Source organism: Paroedura picta, chromosome 3 (genome assembly GCF_049243985.1).
Source record: "Paroedura picta isolate Pp20150507F chromosome 3, Ppicta_v3.0, whole genome shotgun sequence".
Classification (NCBI taxonomy): Eukaryota; Metazoa; Chordata; class Lepidosauria; order Squamata; family Gekkonidae; genus Paroedura; species Paroedura picta.
In genome coordinates, this window is record NC_135371.1 from 156137761 (window position 1) to 156161321 (window position 23561).

The 23561-nt window shown below is 45.0% G+C and overlaps 1 protein-coding gene across 9 annotated transcripts in view; it reads left to right on the plus strand.

Annotated features, from left to right (window-relative positions):
* Positions 1-21074, plus strand: part of LOC143833264 (retinol dehydrogenase 16-like) — a 45108-nt gene extending 24034 nt beyond the window's left edge. For 6 of the 9 annotated variants that reach the window (XM_077328866.1, XM_077328868.1, XM_077328865.1 and 3 more), the window contains exons 2-7: positions 1451-1499; positions 2774-3088; positions 10738-10996; positions 13590-13747; positions 14688-14905; positions 19462-21074. In XM_077328866.1, the coding sequence (XP_077184981.1) occupies positions 2776-3088; positions 10738-10996; positions 13590-13747; positions 14688-14905 (948 nt within the window). In that variant the 5' untranslated portion in view covers positions 1451-1499; positions 2774-2775 and the 3' untranslated portion in view covers positions 19462-21074. Of the gene's footprint in view, positions 1-197; positions 1359-1450; positions 1500-2773; positions 3089-10737; positions 10997-13589; positions 13748-14687; positions 14906-19461 lie in introns of those variants that run through there. The other 3 variants (XM_077328861.1, XM_077328869.1, XM_077328867.1) reach the window with 2 other exon arrangements.
* The last annotated feature ends 2487 nt before the right edge of the window (positions 21075-23561 follow it).

Here is a 23561-nt window from a genome sequence, read left to right on the forward strand (position 1 = left end):
AGTAGGGCGGTGGTTTTAGAGGCAGCCGGTGGGCGTTGGATCATCGTGCAGAAAGGGTTTGGGGGATCGAGGGGTGTAGTCACCGGTTGGTGGGTGCGTGTGTGTGTTTTGTGGGCTGGAAGTGGCGGCAGCGGCACGGAAGGATCGAGGGGGGGGGTTAGTTGGGGTTAGGTGGGTGCGTGACTGCGGGGGGCTGGAAAGGAACAGGGACGCCGCGTCTTCGACACGGCATCCCTGCTCGTTTCCCAACGGGGAGGAGAGGTCGGTGGGAGGACTCACCGGCTCAGAGGTCTGTTCTGTCTGTGCGGTGAGTCCCCTGGTGGCCGAAGCAAGGCCAGGCCAAGCAGCCAATGCGGAGCCGCCCAAAGCACAGCTCCCCATTGGCTGCTTGGCCCTTGAGTGCCACTCGGAGGGGCGAATCAGGAGCTGTGAAGCTCCTCCAAGTTTTTATCCCGGACAGGGCCTGCCCTAAATCCTCCCCAGTTTCCCTTACCGCTTTATTTTATCCGCTCCACAGGAGGGGTTAAAGATTCTTTGGAATGCATATCCCACCACTCCTGGTATTGCTGGCTTGGGGCGGCTTCTAATATAAGATAAAACAATACAATAAATATATTATAAACAGCTGTTAAAATTATTAAAAACATTTCAAGACATTTTTAAAGAGACATACAGCTGTATGACATACAGAGAACTAGAATAATCATAGTGTCTTGGTTTATCCCAGGGGGAGGTATATATAGGGGGGCCCAGATGGTGTTTTGCTATGCTGTCTTGATGTACATTGGCCCAAACCAAAAGCCTGGGGAATGTTTAGAAAAATTAAAAACTATTTTGGTCTGGGAGGATGGGGGACCAGCTCAGATCATTCCATGGACCAGCTGTGATTAAGTGGTTTGGACCATTTCTCTGAATCTGCTCTTGGCAAGACAGACATTATGAAAAGATTACTACGCTGTCAGGCAGAATAGATTTTTAGCATGGATACCCTTATGCCACATGGACTGAACAGCAGTTAGGGTTTGTCTAATTTTTTAATAATTTGTTGTACATGTTTCTGGATGGTGGTTAGGCTAGTCAATCACAAACAGAGTTTCATGATGAGGCGGGTTCTCTTTGAGGTTTTAGAGTCAAGTTACAGTGACCCTGCATTTAGCTATGGATTATTCCTGATCTCTTTAGAACAATAGTGTAGGTGTTACCACATGATTGCTTTAGGATGCTTTGGGCTGATCCTGCGTTGAGCAGGGGGTTAGACTAGATGGCCTGTATGGCCCCTTCCAACTCTATGATTCTATGATGATTCCCAGGGGCTGCATTTAAATTAGAGAACCCACAGAGTGGTTTGATATCCGTAGGTAAGTTTTATTTGTGAGCTGTTGGTTTTCTGTTCTTTCGCTTTTCATTTTGTATTTTTATTCAGATCTTTGTGGAATGCTTAATTTTACAGGTGAAATATTATTTGTGACAGTAACATAAGAGACATTGAAACACACAAGGTATGTAACATTATAAGTCTTTGTTGAATTTCTGATCTCTGCTTTTGCTGTAGTGTTAATGGCATGTTTTTGTATTGCATATAACACCGAGCTACTGACAATGACATTCTTGAAAATGAACAATTTTCCTAGGGCTTGTTTTGGCTGTATGTTACTCTTACCATTAAAGATCTTTGTAATAGAAGTTGTCAGTTCCTTTTCTTCCTGTAGGAGTTGGTTCATGGCTGCCCTTTCTACCACCTTTACTAGAAATGCCAAGTGTGAGTCAGGGTGGTAGTTAGTTAGATCCTGCGTTGAGCAGCGGGTTGGACTAGATGGCCTGTGTGGCCCTTTCCAACTCTATGATTCTAGGTCCTAGGAGTCCAATAATTGTCTTTTCAGTAGAGGCTGAACCACTGCCTCCTTTAGCCTACTCTGGAATTCCCCACTGATCAGGGAAAGGTTGATTGCTTCCCAAAGAGGGCCTCCTATCCTCTTGTCACTCGTTTTAAGAAGACAAGAAAGACATGGATCCAATGGGCATATTGTTAGCCTCGCTGACATTAGCAAACTATCGACTTTGGCTAGTGTGAACCATCTGAAGTCATCAAACACCCTCCCTACAGATAGCTGAAGGGCCTTCCCATATGGCCACCAAATCTGTTGGGTCCTTGTGTGTTTCCACAGGAATCATGGCTCAGGCTGCTCTTTTCATTCCATTGGACACCCACAATACTCAGGATAGATGTCCTTGCAGCCTTTTATCCTCCACCACAATTGGCTCAGATGCTCCTCTCTCTCTCTCTCTCTTTCTCTCTGTGGTTTCCAGCAGCCCCGTCTCCCATTGCTTCTTTGCTCCCTCAAGGGACAGCTTGGACTTTCCCCTTCCTCAACTGTGGTAGGCACTCAGTGTCATTAGCCCTCTCTGTTGCAGAGTAGTCTGTCCCTTCAGCCTGTTTGTTTTCCTCTTCCTCCAGGCAATGTTTTCACTCACTCTCCATGGAGGGAGCTGGGGGTTGGGTTGCTCTGTGTCTGAGGACCCTGCACGAGTCAGGGGTAGGGAATCCGGACAATACCCACCAACAATCTTCTCTGCTAGGTGACAGTCCCCAAACTCCTCTCCTTGCCATTCTCCTGCTGTTTAGCAGGAGAAAATATTTCTAGCATGGAAATGACGCAATGAGGGATTGCTCGATTCCCTAATATTGGCTAGGATCAAAGTAGGGCCAGGAGAAAAATTGGCAATGTATTTGTAAGCTCCCTCAAACATTCTCTGTTTCCTATTCCGTTTTTAGCCATGTGGTTCTACCTGGCTGCGTTGCTGGTCCTTTACTACTTTCGCCGATGGTACCGGGAGAGACAGATGGTGGAGAACCTGACGGAGAAATATGTTTTCATCACGGGCTGTGACTCTGGCTTTGGGAACCTGCTTGCCAGACAGCTGGATCTCAAGGGCATGAGGGTCCTAGCAGGATGTCTCACCCAGAAGGGGGCTGAGGAGCTGGAGAAGGCCACATCCGACCGCTTGAAGACCAGAATCCTGGATGTGACCTGCACAGAGAGTGTTGCTGCAGCGGCTGAGTGGGCAAAAGGATGCGTGGGGGACAAAGGTACAGTGTCTCTCTAATTTGGTTTCTATGAAATATAACCACTGAGATTTGCATTTTCTCCATAGAGATAATATGACTGTTCTGGGACCATTACTCATACTTTGAGGCCTAAACTGTGGACTGGGCTTTCTCAACCAGGATTTCATGAAACCCTGGGGTTTCCTGGCAGTCCTGGAAGGCTTTGTCTGATTGGGTCAGAGTTAATTAATTTTATATACTTAAAAAAATTATTGTGAAATATGACCATATATGGTCATATCAGCTTGTCCCCCCCCTCCCCATGGCCAATGATGGGCCTGGAGGGGGTGGGAAGGGGAGGGGCTCTGGCCATATAAATCCTTGCCAATTTAGGCTTGTTGCATGTGGTAGCAAGTGGATTCCAGAAAATCTCAGGGGGACATTAGGCGACGGAACCGCATAGACTTGCTCCAACCATGTTTCTGGCATTGAGGTAGACAAGGGGATGATAAAGTGGCATAGGCCAGCTCAGGCCGTGTTTCTGGTTTAGGGGGTCAAGATGCTGGAGTGGCATAGGCTTGCTCCAGCACTCTCTGGTGTTGGGGTGGTCTGGGGGTTGATGGGTATGGACTGCTCTAGGTCATTTCCTAAGCATTTTCTGTTGTAACCCTCCCATTGTGGAATGGCTTTCCTGAATATGTCCATTGAAAATTTGGAGGTTATGAAAGGCAGGACTATTTAGGACAATCTTTCCCAAATTGTGGGCTGGGATCCTACGTTAGAGGGATGAGAAGGGTAATAACCAGTATATACCAGGGTTATTCCCTTTCAGAAATTCTCAAAACGAACCAGTCTTGGATAAAAATGAAAGTGGTTGTTATTAGGTTCAAGGTTCTGGTTTTGACCTTTAAGGCCCTTTGCGGTCTGGGACCCACACACCTGAGGGACTTAGGCCCCCTGCAGAGCTTTACACTTTGCAAGTACTAAGAAGTGGTTGATCCATGTAGCACTTGTACCACAGGGGCCCTGTGGTGCTTCACAGTTAGGAGGCCTTCGCTCTGTGATTGTTAGGGAGTCTTCATATGTATGCAGCTTGAGGGCTGCAAGAGTGAAAAAGAGGAGACATACATGCTTTGTTAGTAACTGAGCGTGCGCAGTGCTCATTGCGTATGCATGCAGGCCATCAGAAGTATGAAGGCACCCTAAGATATTGGGGCATTGTGCTTGCGCGTCCTGCAGCAGAAATAACAATGTCCGTTGTCCTCTGCTAAGGACAACGTGAATCCTTAAACTGGCTCTGGTGTTACCCAAAATGAATCCCTCAAAGGGAATTAATAGCAGCAGCATTTCCTTCTTGCACATCGAAGGGCATACCTGGGGCATATCACTGGTGCTACACATCCCATGAATCCTTAAACAGAGGATGAGGCTACTAACATCAAAGGAAGATCATGAAACTTATAGAAGTGGGTAGGGATCCATCCCTGCCTGCTTTATCCATCCATCCATCCATCCATCCATCCAATGAGATTTTTAGGCTGCCCCTCTCCATTAATGATCTTGGGGCAGAGAACAAATTGTTTAAAAATCCTAACAAGATCAGGCAGCCTGTGTTATGTGGGCTGTCACCCCTCCATCAAAGGCTGCCACACCCGTGTCAACCCTTCCTGACACTCCTGAGCAGACCCTGGCACCAGAGAGAGAAAAGCCAGGTCAAGCCTTGCAAAGCATAATGGGAGAGCAACTAAAACCCACTTCTGGCTCTGAAGAAGGACTTGGAGTTAGGCTTCCCCCAACCTACTTGCTTGCAAACAAAAGAGGAGTTTGTCAGCACACCTGGCAAGTACAGAGAGACAAAGGCACCCCACTCAAGACTCCCCTCCAGCCAGCCAAGCACATTGTCTTGTAAGGGGAACTGGCCACTCTCTTTCAACACCAAATCTAATCCAAGATTTGGTCTTTGTCTTTTCCCTTACCACTATCCCCAGGCACAAGCAATTATCCAGGATTTGCCAGAAATGGGTCATCAGCCCTTCTAGATAGGAAATATTTCTATCTGTACTGGCAACCAGTACAGCTGTCTTTCTGTCCTGGCAACCAGTACAGCTACCAGAGGATTGATCAAATATACACTCACCACAGGGTGTTCTTAAGGACCCAGGCAGCTGCATTCTGGACCATCTGTAATTTCCAGATCTTGGTTAAGGCAAGGTCCACAAAGCGTGAGTTACAGTAGTCTTGACTGGACGTAACCATGTCATGGATCACTGTGGCTAGGTGTTCCGGTGCCAGGTACGGTGCTAGTAACTTTGCTTGGTGTAGAGCTGCCTTTGTGACTTGTGCCTCCATGGTAAGGGAGGCATCAAGGAGCACTTCCAGATTCTTGACAGTCTGTGCAGCTACCAACTGCACCCTATCAGGACAACAGAAGGGTGCTTGCTCTTCTGGACCCTTCCTACCCAGCCACAGGATCTCCATCTTGAAGTGGTTAACTTTCAGCCAGCTTTGCTGAGCCATTTTGCCACAGCTCCCAGACACCTGGCCAAGGATTCAGTGTATTCAGCTGGCTGCTCATTAACATGTAGCACTGGGTGTCATATGCATATTGATGTCTTTGGAGATTATCTGTCAAGGCAACCAATGCCATTTCCACCCCATGGCCAAATTGGAAACCAGAATGAAATGGGTCAAGTACTGAGGGCCATTCCGCACAGATTCTTTGTACCAGGAGTGTGGCAAATTGTAATCGCTACAAAAATGCGGTTATGCACAACATCGTAGACAATCTGCCACACTCCTGAAACCGAACTGCAAAAAGTGCTTCATTTTAGCGCTTTCAGGGAAATCCCAAAAAGTGGATTCACCCTCCGGAAAGTGCTACACTCTTGCAACCAATCTGCAACGCTAGCAGAAAAGTTCTGTGCGTTACCATTGTTGCGGTTTCAGCAAAGTCCCTCCCCCTGGCTCTATCCTCTGATCTTCCAGTGAAGCGATCACCTTTTTTTTTTCTCGGAGCGAGTGGAGAGTAATGAACCGGCGAGCCTTCATTCACCCAACGAGGCTTCCCCGGCTGCAGTCCCTCCCCAGAGCTGTTTTAAGTCACCAAGCGCTTTCGACACTTCCGGGTCTTCCTCAGTGGTCAAAATTATAATAATACACTATATAACACTCTCTATAATGTGTAGCTGAATGGTTGAGTGGGGACCTGAAAGATAAATAAATATTGAAGAATATCAGAATGAGCATAATTAAAAGAAGAGTCTAATATGTAAATAATTCAAAAAATAAGTGGTGACTTACTGTAACTTATGGCTCCAACCAATATGTATAAATTATATCCTTTTTGGAGACCAATTCCTATGTTATGCCCCTAAAGTCACCACTCTGTAAAAATAAGAGACTTCTTTTGAAAAAATTCAAGGGTGAAATTGCCCATATTGCCAACAGGGTATCCCCATACATACTTTCGCTATCATTAAGTTCTGTAATCAGAGTGTATTCTCATGTGCGTCAGAAAAAGCTATATCATTGTATTAGGAAGGAAACTATTTATGCCCATCTGTAAGGCTGATGCAATCCTGCTATTGTTGCATCAGCGTCTGTGGACTGGCCTTAAAGTCCAGCAAAAAAATGCTTCATGCCCTTTGCATCCTTCTGTTTAAGGAGGAGTAGATCAATTCCCACATTCTTGAGGTTCATGATGCAGACAACTGCACCCTTTTTTGTTGATTTTTCAAAAATATCTGATTTTAAAGAAGGCAGAATCTATAGTTACATTAGCTGCAAAGGAGACTCCTTAGAGAATAATATTGGCACACTCTAGGAGATGCTTGTCCTTGTCTCACAGGATCTGAATCATTTTGCTTGTCCACACTATGGGAAAAACTCTGACTTCCCTCTTGGGTATTTTGTCATGCTGGGACCCTCTTCCTGTTCCTCCATTGGGGAAGGCTTCAAATCTAGGGCAGTCAAAGTTTTATCTAGAAAGGTAAAAATAGTCTTCTATTTTAAAGAACCTTTTGAGGGTTCTGGGAGCTCTATGTCCACCTCAAGTTCTTCATCTGTGAGAAAAACAGACTCTGCTCTAGAATAAAGTTCACTAATAAATAGTTACTATATTAATTAAGTGGCTGGATGGAGAATGAGGCGGCTGGATGGAGTCACTGAAGCAGTCAGTGCGAGCTTAAATGGACTCCAGGGAATGGTAGAGGACAGGAAGGCCTGGAGGATCATTGTCCATGGGGTCACAATGGGTCAGACATTGACTTTGCACCTAACAACAACAAGAACAAATATTAGTTAAGTACAACCTTGGAGAACATGCTTTTCTTTGTTTGTTGTTTTCTGACTACAGGCACTCAGCATGCTGACCTTATCAGCCATACTAGGTACTCTGCCAGCTTTCAGGATATTAAGACTTTACCACAAATCTACCAGAATTTAATACCCTTCACATGATGGGTCTCCCATGTATGGGCTTGCTAGTTATGTGAAATTTCTGAACCCTGTTCATTTGGATGCCGGGAGGGAACAAGCTTAGGAGAAGTGCTTGTAGTATTAGTAATCTGGTTTTACATTGACATTTAACATCTGGCTGAAGTAAGGTTATGAAACTAATACTGCAATATTTCTCTATTTACTCTCACAAGGCTGGAATGGATCCAGTGCTATGTCCTTACGAAGTACTATCGTTGTCAGGTCTCCCTTCATTATTTGGCATTTCAAATTGTTCTCAAAGTTAGATTAGGTTATAACTTTGTTTGCCATTGATGCAGTAAGCAAACAACCCTCTGGCAAATCAAACAGTCGTTCTATTGTGCACATATTGAATAATGAAAAAGAAGAAGAGTTTTTATATGCTGCTTTTCTCTACCCAAAGGAGTCTCAAAGTGGCTTACAGTCGCCTTTCCTTTCCTCTCCACGCAACAGACTCCCTGTGAGGGAGGTGAGACTGAGAGAGCCCTGATATTACTTCTCAGTTAGAACAGCTTTATCAAGAATTGTGGGAAACCCTCATACAATCTGTAAAAGATAAAAATAACTCTCTTCTGGAAACTGACCTCTAGCATCTGATTCCAGAAATAGATCTCCTATTGACGTCCATATTTCTCCACATACATGGGTAGCATATTTTCAAAATCTCTATAAAGATCCAAATTGCCATTATAGTCCATGTTTATTAATGGGTATAGCAGAGTGGCCTCCAGTCTCTTACAGCAAAGTAAAGTCAATCATCCAGCAGCTGGGGTGCAGAAAGGCCCCAGAACTAGATGATATTACTCCTGAATTAATTAAAAACAATGAAGATTGGTGGGCTCCACTTTTCGCAGCCTTGTTTTCCTTTAACAACACAACAGGATGGATCCCCAAGAGTTGGGAAAGAGCAATTATAGGACCCTCTATAAAAAAGGAAATCGGAAGGACCCAACAAATTATCGACCAATTAGTCTACTTAGTGTTCCCAGTCCATGGACATATGGAGGGCCGCAGTTTGACTAACCCTGCTTTAGACAAACTATCCATCTGGCTAGATCAGGAAAAGCTGATTGTGAGGGAGCAAGCTGGATTTAGGGAAGGGGCATCCACCTTGGATCATTGTTTAACTATCCAGCATCTAATAGAGAAATATACCTCTGATAGTCCCGCCTCACTATGGCCCATTATGCACGGCCGCCGAAACGGCGATTTCGGGTCACATGGAAAACGCAGAGGGGGAAGAAGTGAAGCAAACCACTTATGCACGGGTCGGGATGCAACGGCGGCAAAACCCAGAGTAACCGATTATGCACGCGGCAACCCCGGCGCCGCTTCTGGTTGCGCCCCGGTCACCCGGAAGCTGCGCTTTCTTCTGCGTCTCGCTAACGTGGCTTTTTCGGCGGCATGCACCGAATCTGCGGCCGGTTGTAGCCGGCGCTGTGCGTTATCGGTGATTTTAGTCGCCTCCATTCCACCCCGAATGTGCGCTATCCCCCCCGTGTATAATGGGCCTATATGTTGTCTTTGTAGACTCCAAAGCAGCATTTGACTCTGCTTCCAGAGCTCGTCTCTGGAAAAAACTAGAGTCTACTTCAATTGATCGAAGGCTTCTGATTCTTATTAGATCTTTATACCAGATGATTGCATATTCATATGGCAGGTCTCCCTCTGATTAGCTTGCTCCAGTCCCATGCCACTCCACCCTCCTCATACCACGAGAAAGCTCGGTAGGCTATAGCATTACAATTTTATAGATATAACAATTACCAATAAGTCTCCCCAAAAAGTGTGATGTGGAAGAAAATGCTGGCTAAGGCAGAGAAATTGACAACAATGGGGGTGGGGCCAGAAAACCCTCCTCCCTGCATTTCTCCACCCACATAGCATTTACCTCAGTTCTAAAAATGTCATAGCAAATCAGATTTATGAAAAATCGTAGCAAAACAGAGTAAAGGTCACATATACCACAATACCATGTGGGAACGCAACAGAAATAAATACATTTTCATATCTGAGGAGGACCAAAATATTCATGTGGAAGTACCCTGAAAATGGGTTACCATATTTTGAAAAGAATAAGAAAAGAGAAAAAAAAGGATATATTTCCTGACAACTTCAAACAAGGGATTGCTATGAAAAATCTCATTTTAAATACTCCTACTATTTAAGCTGCTATAATTGCTACTAACTAGGAATATTTATTTATTATTTAATTTATACCCCTCCCCTCCCGACAAAGTTGGCCCAAGGTGGCTTACAAAAAGATAAACTACAACAATTTCCATAAAACTCCTTCAATTAATCCTCAATAAAATAATACAATCTAAAAAAATCCAACTGATGGCAGAAACAACATCCCTTCCCTGTCCCAGTTGGTAGATCACCTATCCCAACTGCATTCATAATCTGGCACAACCAGGTGGATCTCACACAGGGGCCTCCAGTTCATAAATACTAGGCGGGGCCTCCAGTTCATAAATATATCTACTAGGCGGGGCCTCCAGTTCATAAATATCTCTAACCTTTCCACCCCAAAAGAGGTCAGTTTCTTCAGTTTTTCAAAAAGAGGTTTTTCAAAGTTTTTCGAAGAAGAAGAAGAAGAAGAAGAAGAAGAAGAAGGACATGTCCTCTAAAAACAGATCATCTGGTAACCCTACCAAGTCACTAAGATTTTCAGTGCTCTGTTTGGCCGAGCTTCAGTATCTTTCATGGACTTTGCCTTTCTGCCTTTCTTCATAGTTCATAAAATAGTTCATAAAATCTTGTTTTTGTATACTCTGTACATGTGACTGCATTGTGATGGCCTATGGCTAACACAATAAAATCTACCTTATTAAAGTTGGGAAAAACATATGAAAAACTGTATTTCTACATTCTCATTTTCTGGGCTTGCAAGTGTTCGCAACTCTTCTGTTGTTTCTCCCCACCCCTGTTCTGCACATATTTTGCTTTCCTCTAGTAGCCGATGTTAGTGGCCATGGGAGATATTGCTCCCTGCAGAGGAAAGGGTTCCAGAATCTGATGGTTTACATTGCATTGCTCTACTATGACCTTCCTTGCAATGGAGGAACTGCAAGGTGGGAGGGAGAGAAAGAGCAGAGAGAGAGACAGACGGACAGACAGACATCTTATCCTTACACTTTGCCTATCCTATGTTTTCAGCTAAGACCTGTCATGATTAGAACTCTAAACAGCTATATCCTTTCATCATCCAGGACTTTGGGGCTTGGTGAATAACGCAGGCATCTGTATGCCATTAGGACCCAATGTGCTTTTGACAAAGGATGACTTTGCAAAGGTGCTAAATGTCAACCTGCTCGGCTTGATTGACGTGACCCTGCAAATGTTTCCCCTCATGAAAAGAGCCAGAGGTCGAGTGGTCAACATGTCCAGTGTTCTGGGAAGAATGGCATGCTTTGGAGGCGGCTACAGTCCATCCAAGTTTGGTGTGGAAGCCTTCTCCGATTCTCTCAGGTAAAAATACCTATTGTTCCTGACAGACGTAGTATGCCTGTTTTCCTATTGCAGTTTTATTAAGTGTAAGCAGGCATTCCTGTCTATGTGGTTTTTCAGACTGCACTAAATAGTGACTGAGGAAAACACCTAGGATAGTGTTGCATGAGTAAATGCATACGATGCTTTCCCTTTTGTTACCCCTCCCAGCTTGGAACAGGAGATTGCCCAAGAAGACTCTGTGTTAATTCCTTTATCAGATGGGGAAGCATCCAAGGAAAACATATCATTCCCCCCTGTACCTTTGGTTGAGAATTGACAGTGGGCCATTGGGTCTGGCAATTATGCAACTATGACCCTTCTGAAGCCTGAGGCTTACTACTAGCAACTGCAGTCCCTGTTGTTGTCCGCAAGGCCAAGCTGTTGCCGAATAAAAGTGGATCATCTAGTTTCCCCCAAAGTCTCACTGTCTACTTTTCTGTAAAGCTAACTCCACTTGAAATTCTGGGCCACTTATGCCTTTGATTTCATAGGACCTTTCTGGCAAATACTGCTTTTTATTTACCAGGCCAAGCTTGAGAAAAATCTCTTCAGTTCCCATGTCTCTCCAGCCATTTACCTGTTCATTATTTACAGTTTCAGGCTGTAAATATTCTTTATTTAGACCTTCCAGACTCGCAGGACAGTTACTGGTTAGGACTGGCTGTTTCTCTGATCGTTATTTCAAGTCCCTCGAAATGTGGCTAATGACACCTTAATTGCTGAACTAGGCCAACAGAGGCTTGAAACCAGAGTGTGGTACCTTAGGTATTGAATCAGTTTTCATTTTAGGGCTCAGTCAAATAACCTTTTGGCTGCCCCGTTAAACAATCCTCACAATTTCAGCTGGTCTCCCAGACTTTCTAACAAACTTGTCTTTTTGGGATTAGACTTACACTCTTTGATGGATCTTGAGAGAAAGTATATATAAGCTCATAGTAAGGAGATTGGAGGACATTGAATATCAAACCTTACTGTCGTTTACATCTCTATCTTGCTTTCCCCATGTATGGAATATTATCCCATTATATAAAGTTATCCCCCCCTACCTTACCATTATTGAAGCTTACCCAGACAGGAAAGCTTTCATGCTTGCTTGGCTGAACTCTTTCCCTTCTAACGTTCTCTAGCCAGCATGGTGTAGTGGTTAGGAGTGTGGATTTCTAATTTGGAATGCCAGGTTCGATTCTGCGCTCCCCCACATGCAACCAGCTGGGTGACCTTGGGCTCACCACGGCACTGATAAAACTGTTCTGATCGAGCAGTGATATCAGGGCTCTCTCAGCCTCACCCACCCTACAGGGTGTCCGTTGTGGGGAGAGGAATGGGAAGGCAACTGTAAGCCGCTTTGAGCCTCCTTTGGGTAGGGAAAAGCAGCATATAAGAACCAACTCTTCTTCTTCTCCTTCTCTTAGGGAGGTTTAACCATATTCATTTAGCGGAGAGACTATGTTTTCATGGTTGTATGGTCCCTGATCTTCTTCCTCATATTATGTTGTTTTGCCCCAAGTTCCCTTTATACCGCTATGTGATATCTGACATTCTGCCCTCCTTTCAATTCCATTTTGACAAAACTGTAATAGTCAATAAACTACTTAACTGCAAGGATCCTGCTCATATCTCCCGAATTGCAGCATTTTTAGGCAAGGCTTTTAGAATTAGTTCCTTGTTTTTAACGGAACTGAGTAACTTTGTTTGATTTTTAATTTTATTACTTTGTATTTTCTTACTTGTATTGCTCATTATGCCAAGAAAGGCTTCTGTATCGGTATCTGTAAGGGCTGGCTGAAGGGAAGTCAAATTTGCCTCAGCCAGAGACACTGCCTTTTTGGCCCTGGCTGTGGCCTGGTGGAATGCTTTGTCACAAGAGGTCAGGGTCCTGCAGACCTGTAAAACATGGTTGCTCCACTGGGCCTTTGGTTGAGGCTTACAGTAACATGTAAAGGTAAAGGTAAAGGTAAAGGTATCCCCTGTGCAAGCACCGAGTCATGTCTGACCCTTGGGGTGATGCCCTCTAGCGTTTTCATGGCAGACTCAATACGGGGTGGTTTGCCAGTGCCTTCCCCAGTCATTACCGTTTACCCCCCCAGCAAGCTGGGTACTCATTTTACCAACCTCGGAAGGATGGGAGGCTGAGTCAACCTTGAGCCGGCTGCTGGGATCACACTCCCAGCCTCATGGGCAAAGGTTTCAGACGGCTGCCTTACCACTCTGCACCACAAGAGGCTCTATACAGTAACATGTAGCCGCTGACTATTCCGCCTGTAACCAGCAGGCTATTCATCTCACTGAAGGCGACATTAAGTGGACCCCTCTCCTTTCCCATTTAAGAATACTATTAAAAACAATATTAGCTGTGTGATTTTAAAATGCTTTCACTATATTTAACTAATTTTACATTTTATTTTTGCATACATATATTTTCAGAATGTATGTATTTTATTGATACTGTATGTATTTTATTGTATGTATTTTATTGATATAATATGCCCTGAGTCTTTTTGAGAAAGGGTGGAATAAAACTTGAAGCACAAATAAAAAATAAATAATGTTAATACTTTTGTTCCAAATATAGGCAAGATTTACATCCTTTCGGGATCCGAGTCAGCGTTATTGAGCCTGGGTCTTTCAAGACTGGATTCATAGCAGGTCTAGAAAACTACATCAAGGATAAATGGGAACAGCTGCTTCCTGACCAACAAGAAATATTTGGGGAGAAGTGCCTGAAGCAATGTGAGTTGAAGGGACAAGAACTTGATGAATGTGTTTGTAACCATGTAGAACAGCCATTTTCAGTCTTTTGACCATGGAGGAGTCCCTGACATAATTTTTCAGGCTTCAAGGATCCCTCAGAAGTGATGTCAGCTGGTCACACCTCCTTGCCACACCTCCTGGAAGTGACATGCCATCTTCAGTGACATCACTACCTGCATTCTTTACCATCCTTCCATTCTCTCCCGACAATTTTACTATTAATTTTACCCATATAGGCCAGAAAGAAGGGCAGGAGCAGAGAAGACAGTCCAGACCATGGACATGCCACAACCACATCCTGAAGACTGAAACTTGTGGAATCCCATAGTCAATGTGTGTGAATAGCCAAGTGCTAGTCTCCATAGACAGTACTGGATGGACCAGTGGTTTAGCTCAATCTAAGAAGAAGAGTTGGTTCTTATATGACGCTTTTCTCTACCCGAAGGAGTCTCAAAGTGGCTTACAATTGCCTTCCCTTTCCTCTTCCCACAACAAACACCCTGTGAGGGAGGGGAGGCTGAGAGAGCCCTGATATTACTGCCTTTCCTTTCCTATCCCCACAACAGACACCCTGTGAGGGAGGGGAGGCTGAGAAAGCCCTGATATTACTGCCTTCCCTTCCTCTCCCCACAACAGACACCCTATGAGGTGGGTGAGGCTGAGAGAGCCCTGATATTACTGCTGAGCCAGAACAGCTTTATCAGGGCTGTGACGAGCCCAAGGTCACCAATCTGGCTGCATGTGGAGCAGGGAATCAAACCTGGCTTGCCAGATTAGAAGCCACCGCTCCACACAACTATACCAAGCTGCCTCTCAGTTTCATGTCTTCATGAGGTATCCTGGAGGTTAATATTTTTAAATTTTTGATTTATGGAGAGAAGGACTGACTTTTCCTATGCATACTATTTCTCACCTACAGATATCAAACTTCACAGCCTGTACTGCAAGATTGAATCCAGTAACCTTTCCCTGGTCACTAACTGCATCGAACATTCTCTGACTTCCTGCCATCCTCGGAGTCGGTATTCTGTGGGCTGGGATGCCAAATGCCTTTTCATTCCGGCTTCCTATTTACCAAGCTTTGTGTTCGACTTTATTGTAAACTGTATCCATCCCAAACCATCAAAGACTACATAGGTGAGTGTCTTTCTAAAGGACTTCCTGTTACTTCATTCTCTGTAAGGGCCCAGTAGCTATGGATTGGACAGGCGAATGGTTTTGACATTGCGTTGAATTATACCATGCCTTACCCACAGCCAAGGGACAGGTCCCTTCATTGAACTGTGGGAGAGAAGCAAGCCTCCCAACAGCAACACTATTAGGATATTGCCCTATAGCTCTGCAAATGCCTGGACTGAGAAGGTGGTAGCCTTAGTAATTCTGGGGGGGGGGGGGGGAAAGACCATGGGTGCATCCAATCTTTGCAGGACATGACCCTTCAAAATTGGCACAGGTGACTTTATTTGACTTTATTTTCTACCAACATTGTGTATCAGCTCAGTTGGTCATGTCGCCCCCTCCCCAATATGGGGCCGTGAGCAATTCTCTCCCCTCGGTCAAAGATTTAGGGCCATTCTGCACCAGGATCTATGTAGCAAATTGGTTTCGGAACGAAAAAACGCCATTTTAAATAGTGGAATTCGTCGTTATGCATACCTGCCTTTGTAGTGGAATCCAGTTGCGTTTCTATCGTTTCCCACAGGTTTCCAGTCTCGGCAAAAATCGCTAGCCAGGAAGCGATATTGCCGAGCTTTGTCCCGCCCCTGGCCGTCAATCAAACGAGCAGCCAATGGACGGCCGTTATCATGCTCCCGAAAAGCCCCTTTCCCTTTAAGGACGTTTTTAAAAAAAACATGTTGTAACGAATCTGCGTTGATTCGTTGCAACTGAGAGACCCATCTAGCTAGCAGGTGGTGTTTGAACTGCCGTTTCATCGTTGCCACGCTCCCCCCGAGTGAAAAAAAAATACCCCCCCCTGCACGGGCGCGATTTTCGGCCGAAAATAGAGTGAAAAATAAAGGGAAAATAAACCAGCAAACGGGGCTGTGTGGTGCTTGGCGCTTGGTGACTTAAAACAGCTCTGGGGAGGGACTGCAGCTGGGGAAGCCTTGCTGGGTAAACGAAGGCTGCGTAAACGAAGGCTGGGTAAACGCCGGTGCGTTGCTCTCCGCTCGCTCTGAGAAAAAAAATGGCGATCGTTTCGCTGGAAGATCAGAGGAGAGAGCCAGGGGGAGGGACTTTGCAGAAACCGCAACAAAGGTAACGCACAGAACTTTCCCGCTAGTGTTGCAGATTGGTTGCAAGAGTGTAGCGCTTTCCGGAGGGTGAATCCACTTTTTGGGATTTCCCTGAAAGCGCTACAACGAAGCGCTTTTTGCGGATCGGTTTCAGGAGTGTGGCAGATTGTCAACGACGTTGTGCATAACAGCAAATTAGTAGCAATTTCAATTTGCAACCATTGTGCAGTTTTGAACGAGTGCGGAATGGCCCTTAAAGTCACTAGACCGTAATCTAGACTTTTAGAAGTCTATATGGCAATTTCCCCAAAATACTGTCGTATATGTTTACAGGGTAGGGTGGGGCAACTAACCCCCATCAGAAATGTATAATGGAGAAATTGTCCCATAGATTGTTGGGATGGTGAAGGATGAAGAAGACAAACCTCCCTACCACCCTAGTGCAGCGGTTCTTGACTGCTTTATGGCCGCAACCCCAACTGGGATGGCGGCAGGGGCAGTGGCAGGGGCGGCAGCAGGGGTGGTGCATGCACACACGGGGCAGCATTCGCGGGCGTGCAGAGTCATGCATCCACGCAGGAGCAAAGGGACGCGCAGGTGCAGAACATTTGAGGCAGCCTGGAGGCAGTCAGTGCTGTGGCTCTGCCACGGCTGGCCACGGCTGGCCACTGCCGCCCCTGCTGCCACCTGCTGCCGCCTATCACCTGCTGCCACCTACTACCACTGCCACCACCTACTACCACCACCACAGCCACCAACCAGGCAACCCTGCGGAAGGGGCCAGGCGATCCCACTTGGGGTCCTGACCCCAAGGTTGAGAACCACTAGTGCCTTAGGATGGAACTATTGCAAAAGATGCCCCAAAAAGCCTGTGCCTACACATTTCCAGCTGTGGCTCCTATCTTGTGAAACACAGTTTTTATCTTGTGTCTCTGTTAAACACCTTCATTATGCTGTATGCTAATGCACTGCTTCCTTTATATCTGGATGTCAATTTGCAGCTATTCGCTTGAGTTACCTAGTGTACTGTTCTTTGCTGCATTTGTTGCTCGGGTATTTGTGAATCTTAACTCTCACTAGCTCTTCCTGGCAACTAACCCCTCCCATCTATATATAAGTTCAATGAAACCTGTTTCAATGCATCCGAAGGTGTTTGTACCCACAAATGCTCTCAGTTCTTGCTTATACACAAAGATGAACTTTGCTGTCACTACTGCATTCAAACTTTGTTCTCACATCTGTTTGTTAACTCTTGTATTTGTATGCTAATTGATTGCCATTCACAGATCTTATCAATCCCCTTAATCCAACCAGCTATAATTGCCCAGTTACTTATGTATCTTGACTGTAACTAGGCTTTCCTGACAACTGATCAATATGTAATGGGGGGAAAATCCGTTTCACTATATCTGAAGATACAGTTAGAAGGAGATGTGATTCCTTAAAAGAGCCTCAGTTTAGAAATGAATTGAGGGCACATTAGCTCCATCTAACAGGGAGTTGATGATTCTTAACTTTTTGTCCAAGAAGTATCCATTGAGTATATATATCTTGAATATATGTATCCATAGAGTGTGTGTGTATACATACATACATACATACATACATACATGCATGCATGCATGCATGCATGCATACATACATACATACATACATACATGCATACATACATACCCTGACTCTCCCCCAGAAACATTAGCCAGAAACATTAGCCAGCTGCCTGGAAGCGGTGATGGGGTAGCTCAAGCAGAGTCGTCTGAAGCTCAACCCTTCAAAGATAGAGGTCCTGTGGCTGGGCAGGAAAGGCTCAAGTGAGGAAGCGTGCCTACCCAATCTGGATGGAGTGCAGCTAAAAGTGGCCCACTCCAGCAGGATCCTGGAACTGATACTTGATGCCTCCCTCTCAATGGATCACGATGGTAGCATGGCTGGCATTTTACCACCTTTGCCAAGCCAAACTACTAGAGCCCTATTTGGACCCGGAACACCTGGCCACAGTGATCCATGCGACGGTCACCTGTAGGCTGGACTTCTGTAACTCACTCTACTCTGGCCTGCCCTTATCCTTGATCCGGAAACTGCAATTGGTCCAGAACGCGGCTGCCAGGGTCCTCACAGCAACACCTCGGAGGTCCCACATCCGGCCCATCCTCCAGCAGCTGCCCTGGCTCCCGTTTGAATTCTGGATCAGGCTTAAGGTGTTGGTTATCACCTTTAAGGCTATACACGGTCTGGGCCCAGTATACCTGAGGGACCGGCTCTCCACCTACACTCCTCAAAGAGCCTTGCGCTCTACTACCTCCTGGTGGTCCCTGGCCCCAAGGAAGCCCGCTTGACCTCAACCAGGGCCAGAGCTTTCTCCATTCTGGCCCCCACCTGGTGGAACGAGCTCCCAGAGGAGATCAGGGCCCTGACAGAACATAAACCGTTCCACGGGGCCTGCAAAAGGGAGCTCCTCTGCCAGGCATTTGGTTGAGGTCGACCCAAACCATCTCTTCCAATTGGCCCTCAAGCCCCCGCCCCCACTACGACTGACACTAATCGGCCTTACCTACTGGGTCCCAGTAAGAATTGAGCTGAGGCTCTTGCATTTTCTATTTTCTAATGTTATTGTTATGATCATGTTAAATTATTATTGTTATAATGTTATTACTGTTATCACCTGTTACTATATGTTATCTGTATCTTTTCCTGTTTCCTGTAAACCACCCTGAACCCTCGGGGAGGACGGTATATAAATATAATAATTAATAAATAAATGCATACATACACACACATGCGCGCATACATGCACATACACGTGTATACACACACACACACACACACACACATATATATATATACTGTAGAGCAGCCCTTTTCAACTTTTTTACTTCTGAGAGAACCCCAATATATTTTCCAGGCTTCGAGAAACCCCAGAAGTGGTGTGATTGTGCAGAACATGGTTGGGAAGCACAGCTGTGTAAAGGCCCACCCAGGGCCCCTCCCTTTCCCAACCCCTCCAGGCCCTTCATTGCCGATTTTTGGAGGGGTGGGCAGGTCGACATCGTCATCTATGGACGTATCACCCGATAAATGCTTAATAAATTTAAAATATGTATTAAAAATTAATTAACTCCCACCCATTTGGGAAACCTTTCCGGGGCCATCAAGAAACCCCAGGGTTACAGAAAACCCTGGTTGAGAAAGCCTGATTTAGAGGGTTCTTTTGGTCTCAAGCCGAAGAACAGAGTTATGAGCTCAGTGGTACCTTTAAGACCAACACTTCTTCAGTTATATGAAAGCTTATACCTCGACTAAAAGTTCCTTGGTCATGAAGGTGCCACTGGACTCATCTTTTGTCCTGCTGCTTCAGACCAACACGGCTACCCACCTGAATCTCCTTCTCTGTGTCTCTCTTTGCACGGCTGCCTGTTTGTACTCCAGCCTTACTGTATGCCGTATGTCTCACTGCAGTGTCCACCAAGGGAACATCCATACAGCGCTATGGCAAACCTGTGATATCAGTGCTAGGAGGCAGATTCAGCGGCTTTGTCGTTGTTCCTTAACTGGAGGAAGCGTTCGTCTGGGAGGGTCAAGATTGGTGTCTGTTTTAAAGCTGTTGTTTGTTCTGGCGTCCCACTCCGGTAAGAAATTAGAAAGAAATCGTCCAGACTTGTCCTTCCCTGTCATCCCCAGCAACCAGTGATTTTATTAAACTGCAGTTTAATCTCATGCTGTCTTTAGTACCAGCAAAAGAGTCCCACACTCACAATGAGGTTTAAGTAATAATCCAATAATGTTTGATAGGAATGAAGGGGCATGGTTTTCTTTTGTTCTTCTTCTTCAATTTATTGAATACACCCTCCCTGCCAGCGGTTCAGGGGTGGTTCATATTTAAAGCCAACATTCGAAAACTACAAAAATACAGTAAAAGTTATTAAAATGTCTCATCCTATAAATGTTCTGCTTGCCGCTGGGCTGCTGTCCAGTCCTGAACCAATGGGGGTTTCTCTCTTTTAAAAACTTAATCCCCCTGCCTCTAATCTCAGCAGTTGGGGAACTTGGTACTTTAGGGGGACTTTTACTCCCCTGAACCATGTATTACTGGTTTGAAAACTACCGTGCACATGTAGGGGAGGGGGAAATCTGCTCTCACCAAAAAAGGTACCCCAGAGACAGCCCTTTGACGGGGAAACGTTCCCCCAACACTTTTTGGAGCTGGTGGCCGTTTGTATATCATTACTGGTATTGGCTGCAGAGGAAAAGACGCGCAGTAATGGGTTTAAACTACAAGTACAACAATATAGGCTAGATATCAGGGTAAACTTTTTACAGTCAGAGTAGTTCAGCAGTGGAATAGGCTGCCTAAGGAGGTGGTGAGCTCCCACTCACTGGCAGTCTTCAAGCAAAGGTTGGATACACACTTTTTTTGGATCCTTTAGGATGCTTTGGGCTGATCCTGCGTTGAGCCGGGGGTTGGATTAGATGGCCTGTATGGCCCCTTCCAACTCTATGATTCTGTGATTCTGTGAAAATAAGCTATCGGAGAGAGATCCATTATATTTGAAAATTGACTAATTGGAGGACTTCCCACTGAGGAAAGTTGATTTCCATTGAAAACAGACATTACCAGGATGCCATTCTGGTAGAAATCCCGACAAATAAAGGAAGAAGAAAAGAAAGAACATATAAGGAGAGACTATTCTTATTTTTGATAGTATTAAGTTTATTGTATTGCCTTCGGGTAGGTTTCTTTTGCTGAGATTGTATTCACTTTGAAGCCGTCCTATTTATCTTGTTATACCTTTGTTCAAAGTACACCCTATGATAGGATGGTACATCTTTCCTTTTGCATTTCCTGTCTGTTCCCTCCCTACCTCCATGTTTCCTGTGGAGTATTGCTGTATGCTCTGGAACAAACACCTTTGGTTTTAATTCTGAGAAGCCAGCATCTTTGCAGCAGAACTGAGTAGCCAGATGGCTTTGTATTCCCCCCACCCCACCCCGGGCATTTGAACTGCCCCTGGAACTCTATGTAATGCTTTTAAAACCTGTTCTTAAAATTCTTCAATAAAGCTCTCTTTTGATTTGCAGTGTGGATTATTGGAAAGTCTTCCTTACCAAACCCAGTCCAAGCTTGGTAACATTTATTTATTTTTTAATTTATACCCTGCCTCTCTTAACAATGTCGCCTCGAGGCGGCTTACAAAATAAAACAGCATAACCCATAAAATCCCATTGAAACATAATACATCAATCATAAAAACAACAGTCATAAAGATGGCAGTGCAAAACAGTTCCCCCCAATCCAACTCAGCTGGTCCCAAACTGAGGACCAAAATCGAGATCTTAATACAATAGCTACAGGTTTCACGTTCCACATGGGATGCACAGAATAGCCAGTCCGCTGCACATGTAAATGCAGCAGACACTAGCAGGGAGGAGTTTGAGGAGGGTGGGACACAGCAGAACCAGTGTTGGTTTTGGCTGGTATTTGGATGGGAGCCCACAAAGAATTTCCAGGATCTCTATGCAGAGGAAAGCAACGGCAGGCCACCTCTGTTCATTTCTGGCCTTGAAAACTATACAGGGCCTCCATAACTTGGTGGCAAAAAGTGCATGAGATAGACACTTTATGGAACTCATCCTTTGACACTTCTTAAACCAGAAAAGACACAGGTTGGATCTATGACTCTTCTGCTACATTCTCCTTCAAGGAAGAAAGACTTGCGCCAATGGCAAATGACTTATGATGGAGAAGGACTTCCTTTGAAGGAGACAGGTATGTTGAAGAGAACCTTTTTCTGCTAGAAGAAGAATTGGTGGGTTCCGTTTAGCTGAAGAGAGTCATAGGATCCAGCTCACACGCTTTTCAACACTTGTTGCTGTGATATAATAAAAGGTAATTTTAGAACACGCAAAGGTGGCTGCACATTGGATTAGTTATGGTAATTTTGTGTCCTTACAAACATGAATGGGGAAGCCAAGTTTCTGGAAAATGCCACATGGCAAAAGTTGCTATGATTTAGGACTGCTGGACCTCAGAGCACATGAACAGAGTAAACCGTATAGATGGTTTAAACGACATTTTCAAACATGACCAACACTTAATTTGGTTTTTAACATTTAAAAAGCGAGGCCTTCATTAGTTAAAAATAGGAATGTCAACCTTCGTGAGGCCTAGGAATTTCCTGGCATTACAAGTGATTTCCAGACTACTGTGATCTGTTCACTTGGAGAAAAATGGCTGCTTCAGAGGGCAGACTCTATGTACTGAGGTCCTTTTCCTGGTTCCACCCCCAAATCTCCACAAATTTCCCAACCTGGAGATGGCAACTGTAATTAAAATGTAGTCCCACAATCCTCCATTGAGGAGGCCCGTTGTCAATCAAAAAGACATGAATGATGGGTTGTTGTGCTGGAGGCTGTTTTCTCCATGGTAGTGGCAACCCTGGCTTTCCTCTAGATTTGAGGCCTGCTTAGTGAGCAGAACTACAGCCATCTTCATTCTCCACCCTTACTCAGCTCTTCCCTGTGCGCCAGATTTGTATGTCGGATGTTTATTGCTACCCTGAGGTTTTGGCTGGCAGCAAGAACGAAGGCATGAAGCCCTGAGCACAGGCCCCAGCAAGTCTGTGAGGATCCTAGAGATAAAAGGTAGAACATCAGGGCTTTGGTTTTGTTATCTGTGAGAGCCAACAGTAATACTAGAGCTAGCTAAGAGTCCTCTCTGAAGGTGAGCACAGATCTATGATGCAGGCAAGCGTAGGAAGCACAGGAAAGGGGGCAGAAGGGCTGATGTACTCAGGGTCTCCCTTCTCCCTTTGGGAAACCCAGCCTGAGTTGTTCTAGTGCTCTATTTCTACACAGCAGCAGTGGGACTTGCCCTAGATATGTGTCCGTCAGGAGTTGCATGCCTCCGTCTTTACAGCACGATAAATCTCCTTTTTCTCTTACGCAGGTGTATGCAGGTAAGGCATGTGTTTGCATCTCAAAGTTTGGGATTTGGTCCAAAGCGTTGGATGGCTCAAGTGACGAGTCCTTTGGAACTATGGGAGAAAACATATGGGAGGATGAGATGGCCCTCAGAAAATATTATTTAACTTCTAGAATGAGACAACAGCATCGAGTATTTTAGCTATAATGGTGCCTCTTAAAACTTTCTTCAGCCCTCCTGAAAAACAGTTCCCTTGCCCCATTCTTCATACTTCAATGCTCTTGGGGACAAAGGATGGCTCTAAAATTAATATGTGCAATTACAGGTTGTCCTGAGCTTGTTTTAGAGAGGTATAGGCTTTTTTGATCGTAATGAAACTCAAGCCAACATAAATAAATGGAAGAGCTTTGTAATTTCCTGTCTTGGCTGATTGGAAATAGAATGAAAGCCATCAACCATGGGGACCGAATTCTGGGCAGCCAGTTGAAGGGCGCTCGGTTCTCCAAAAGAACATTATATTTCTAATGAAGCTCTTCAAAGCCAACAAGAGCAACAATGTTTGTATTTATTATTTCAGTTTTGAAACAACCGTAAAATATTGTATTAGGAAAGGGGAAGCGTGCCCCAAGATATAAAA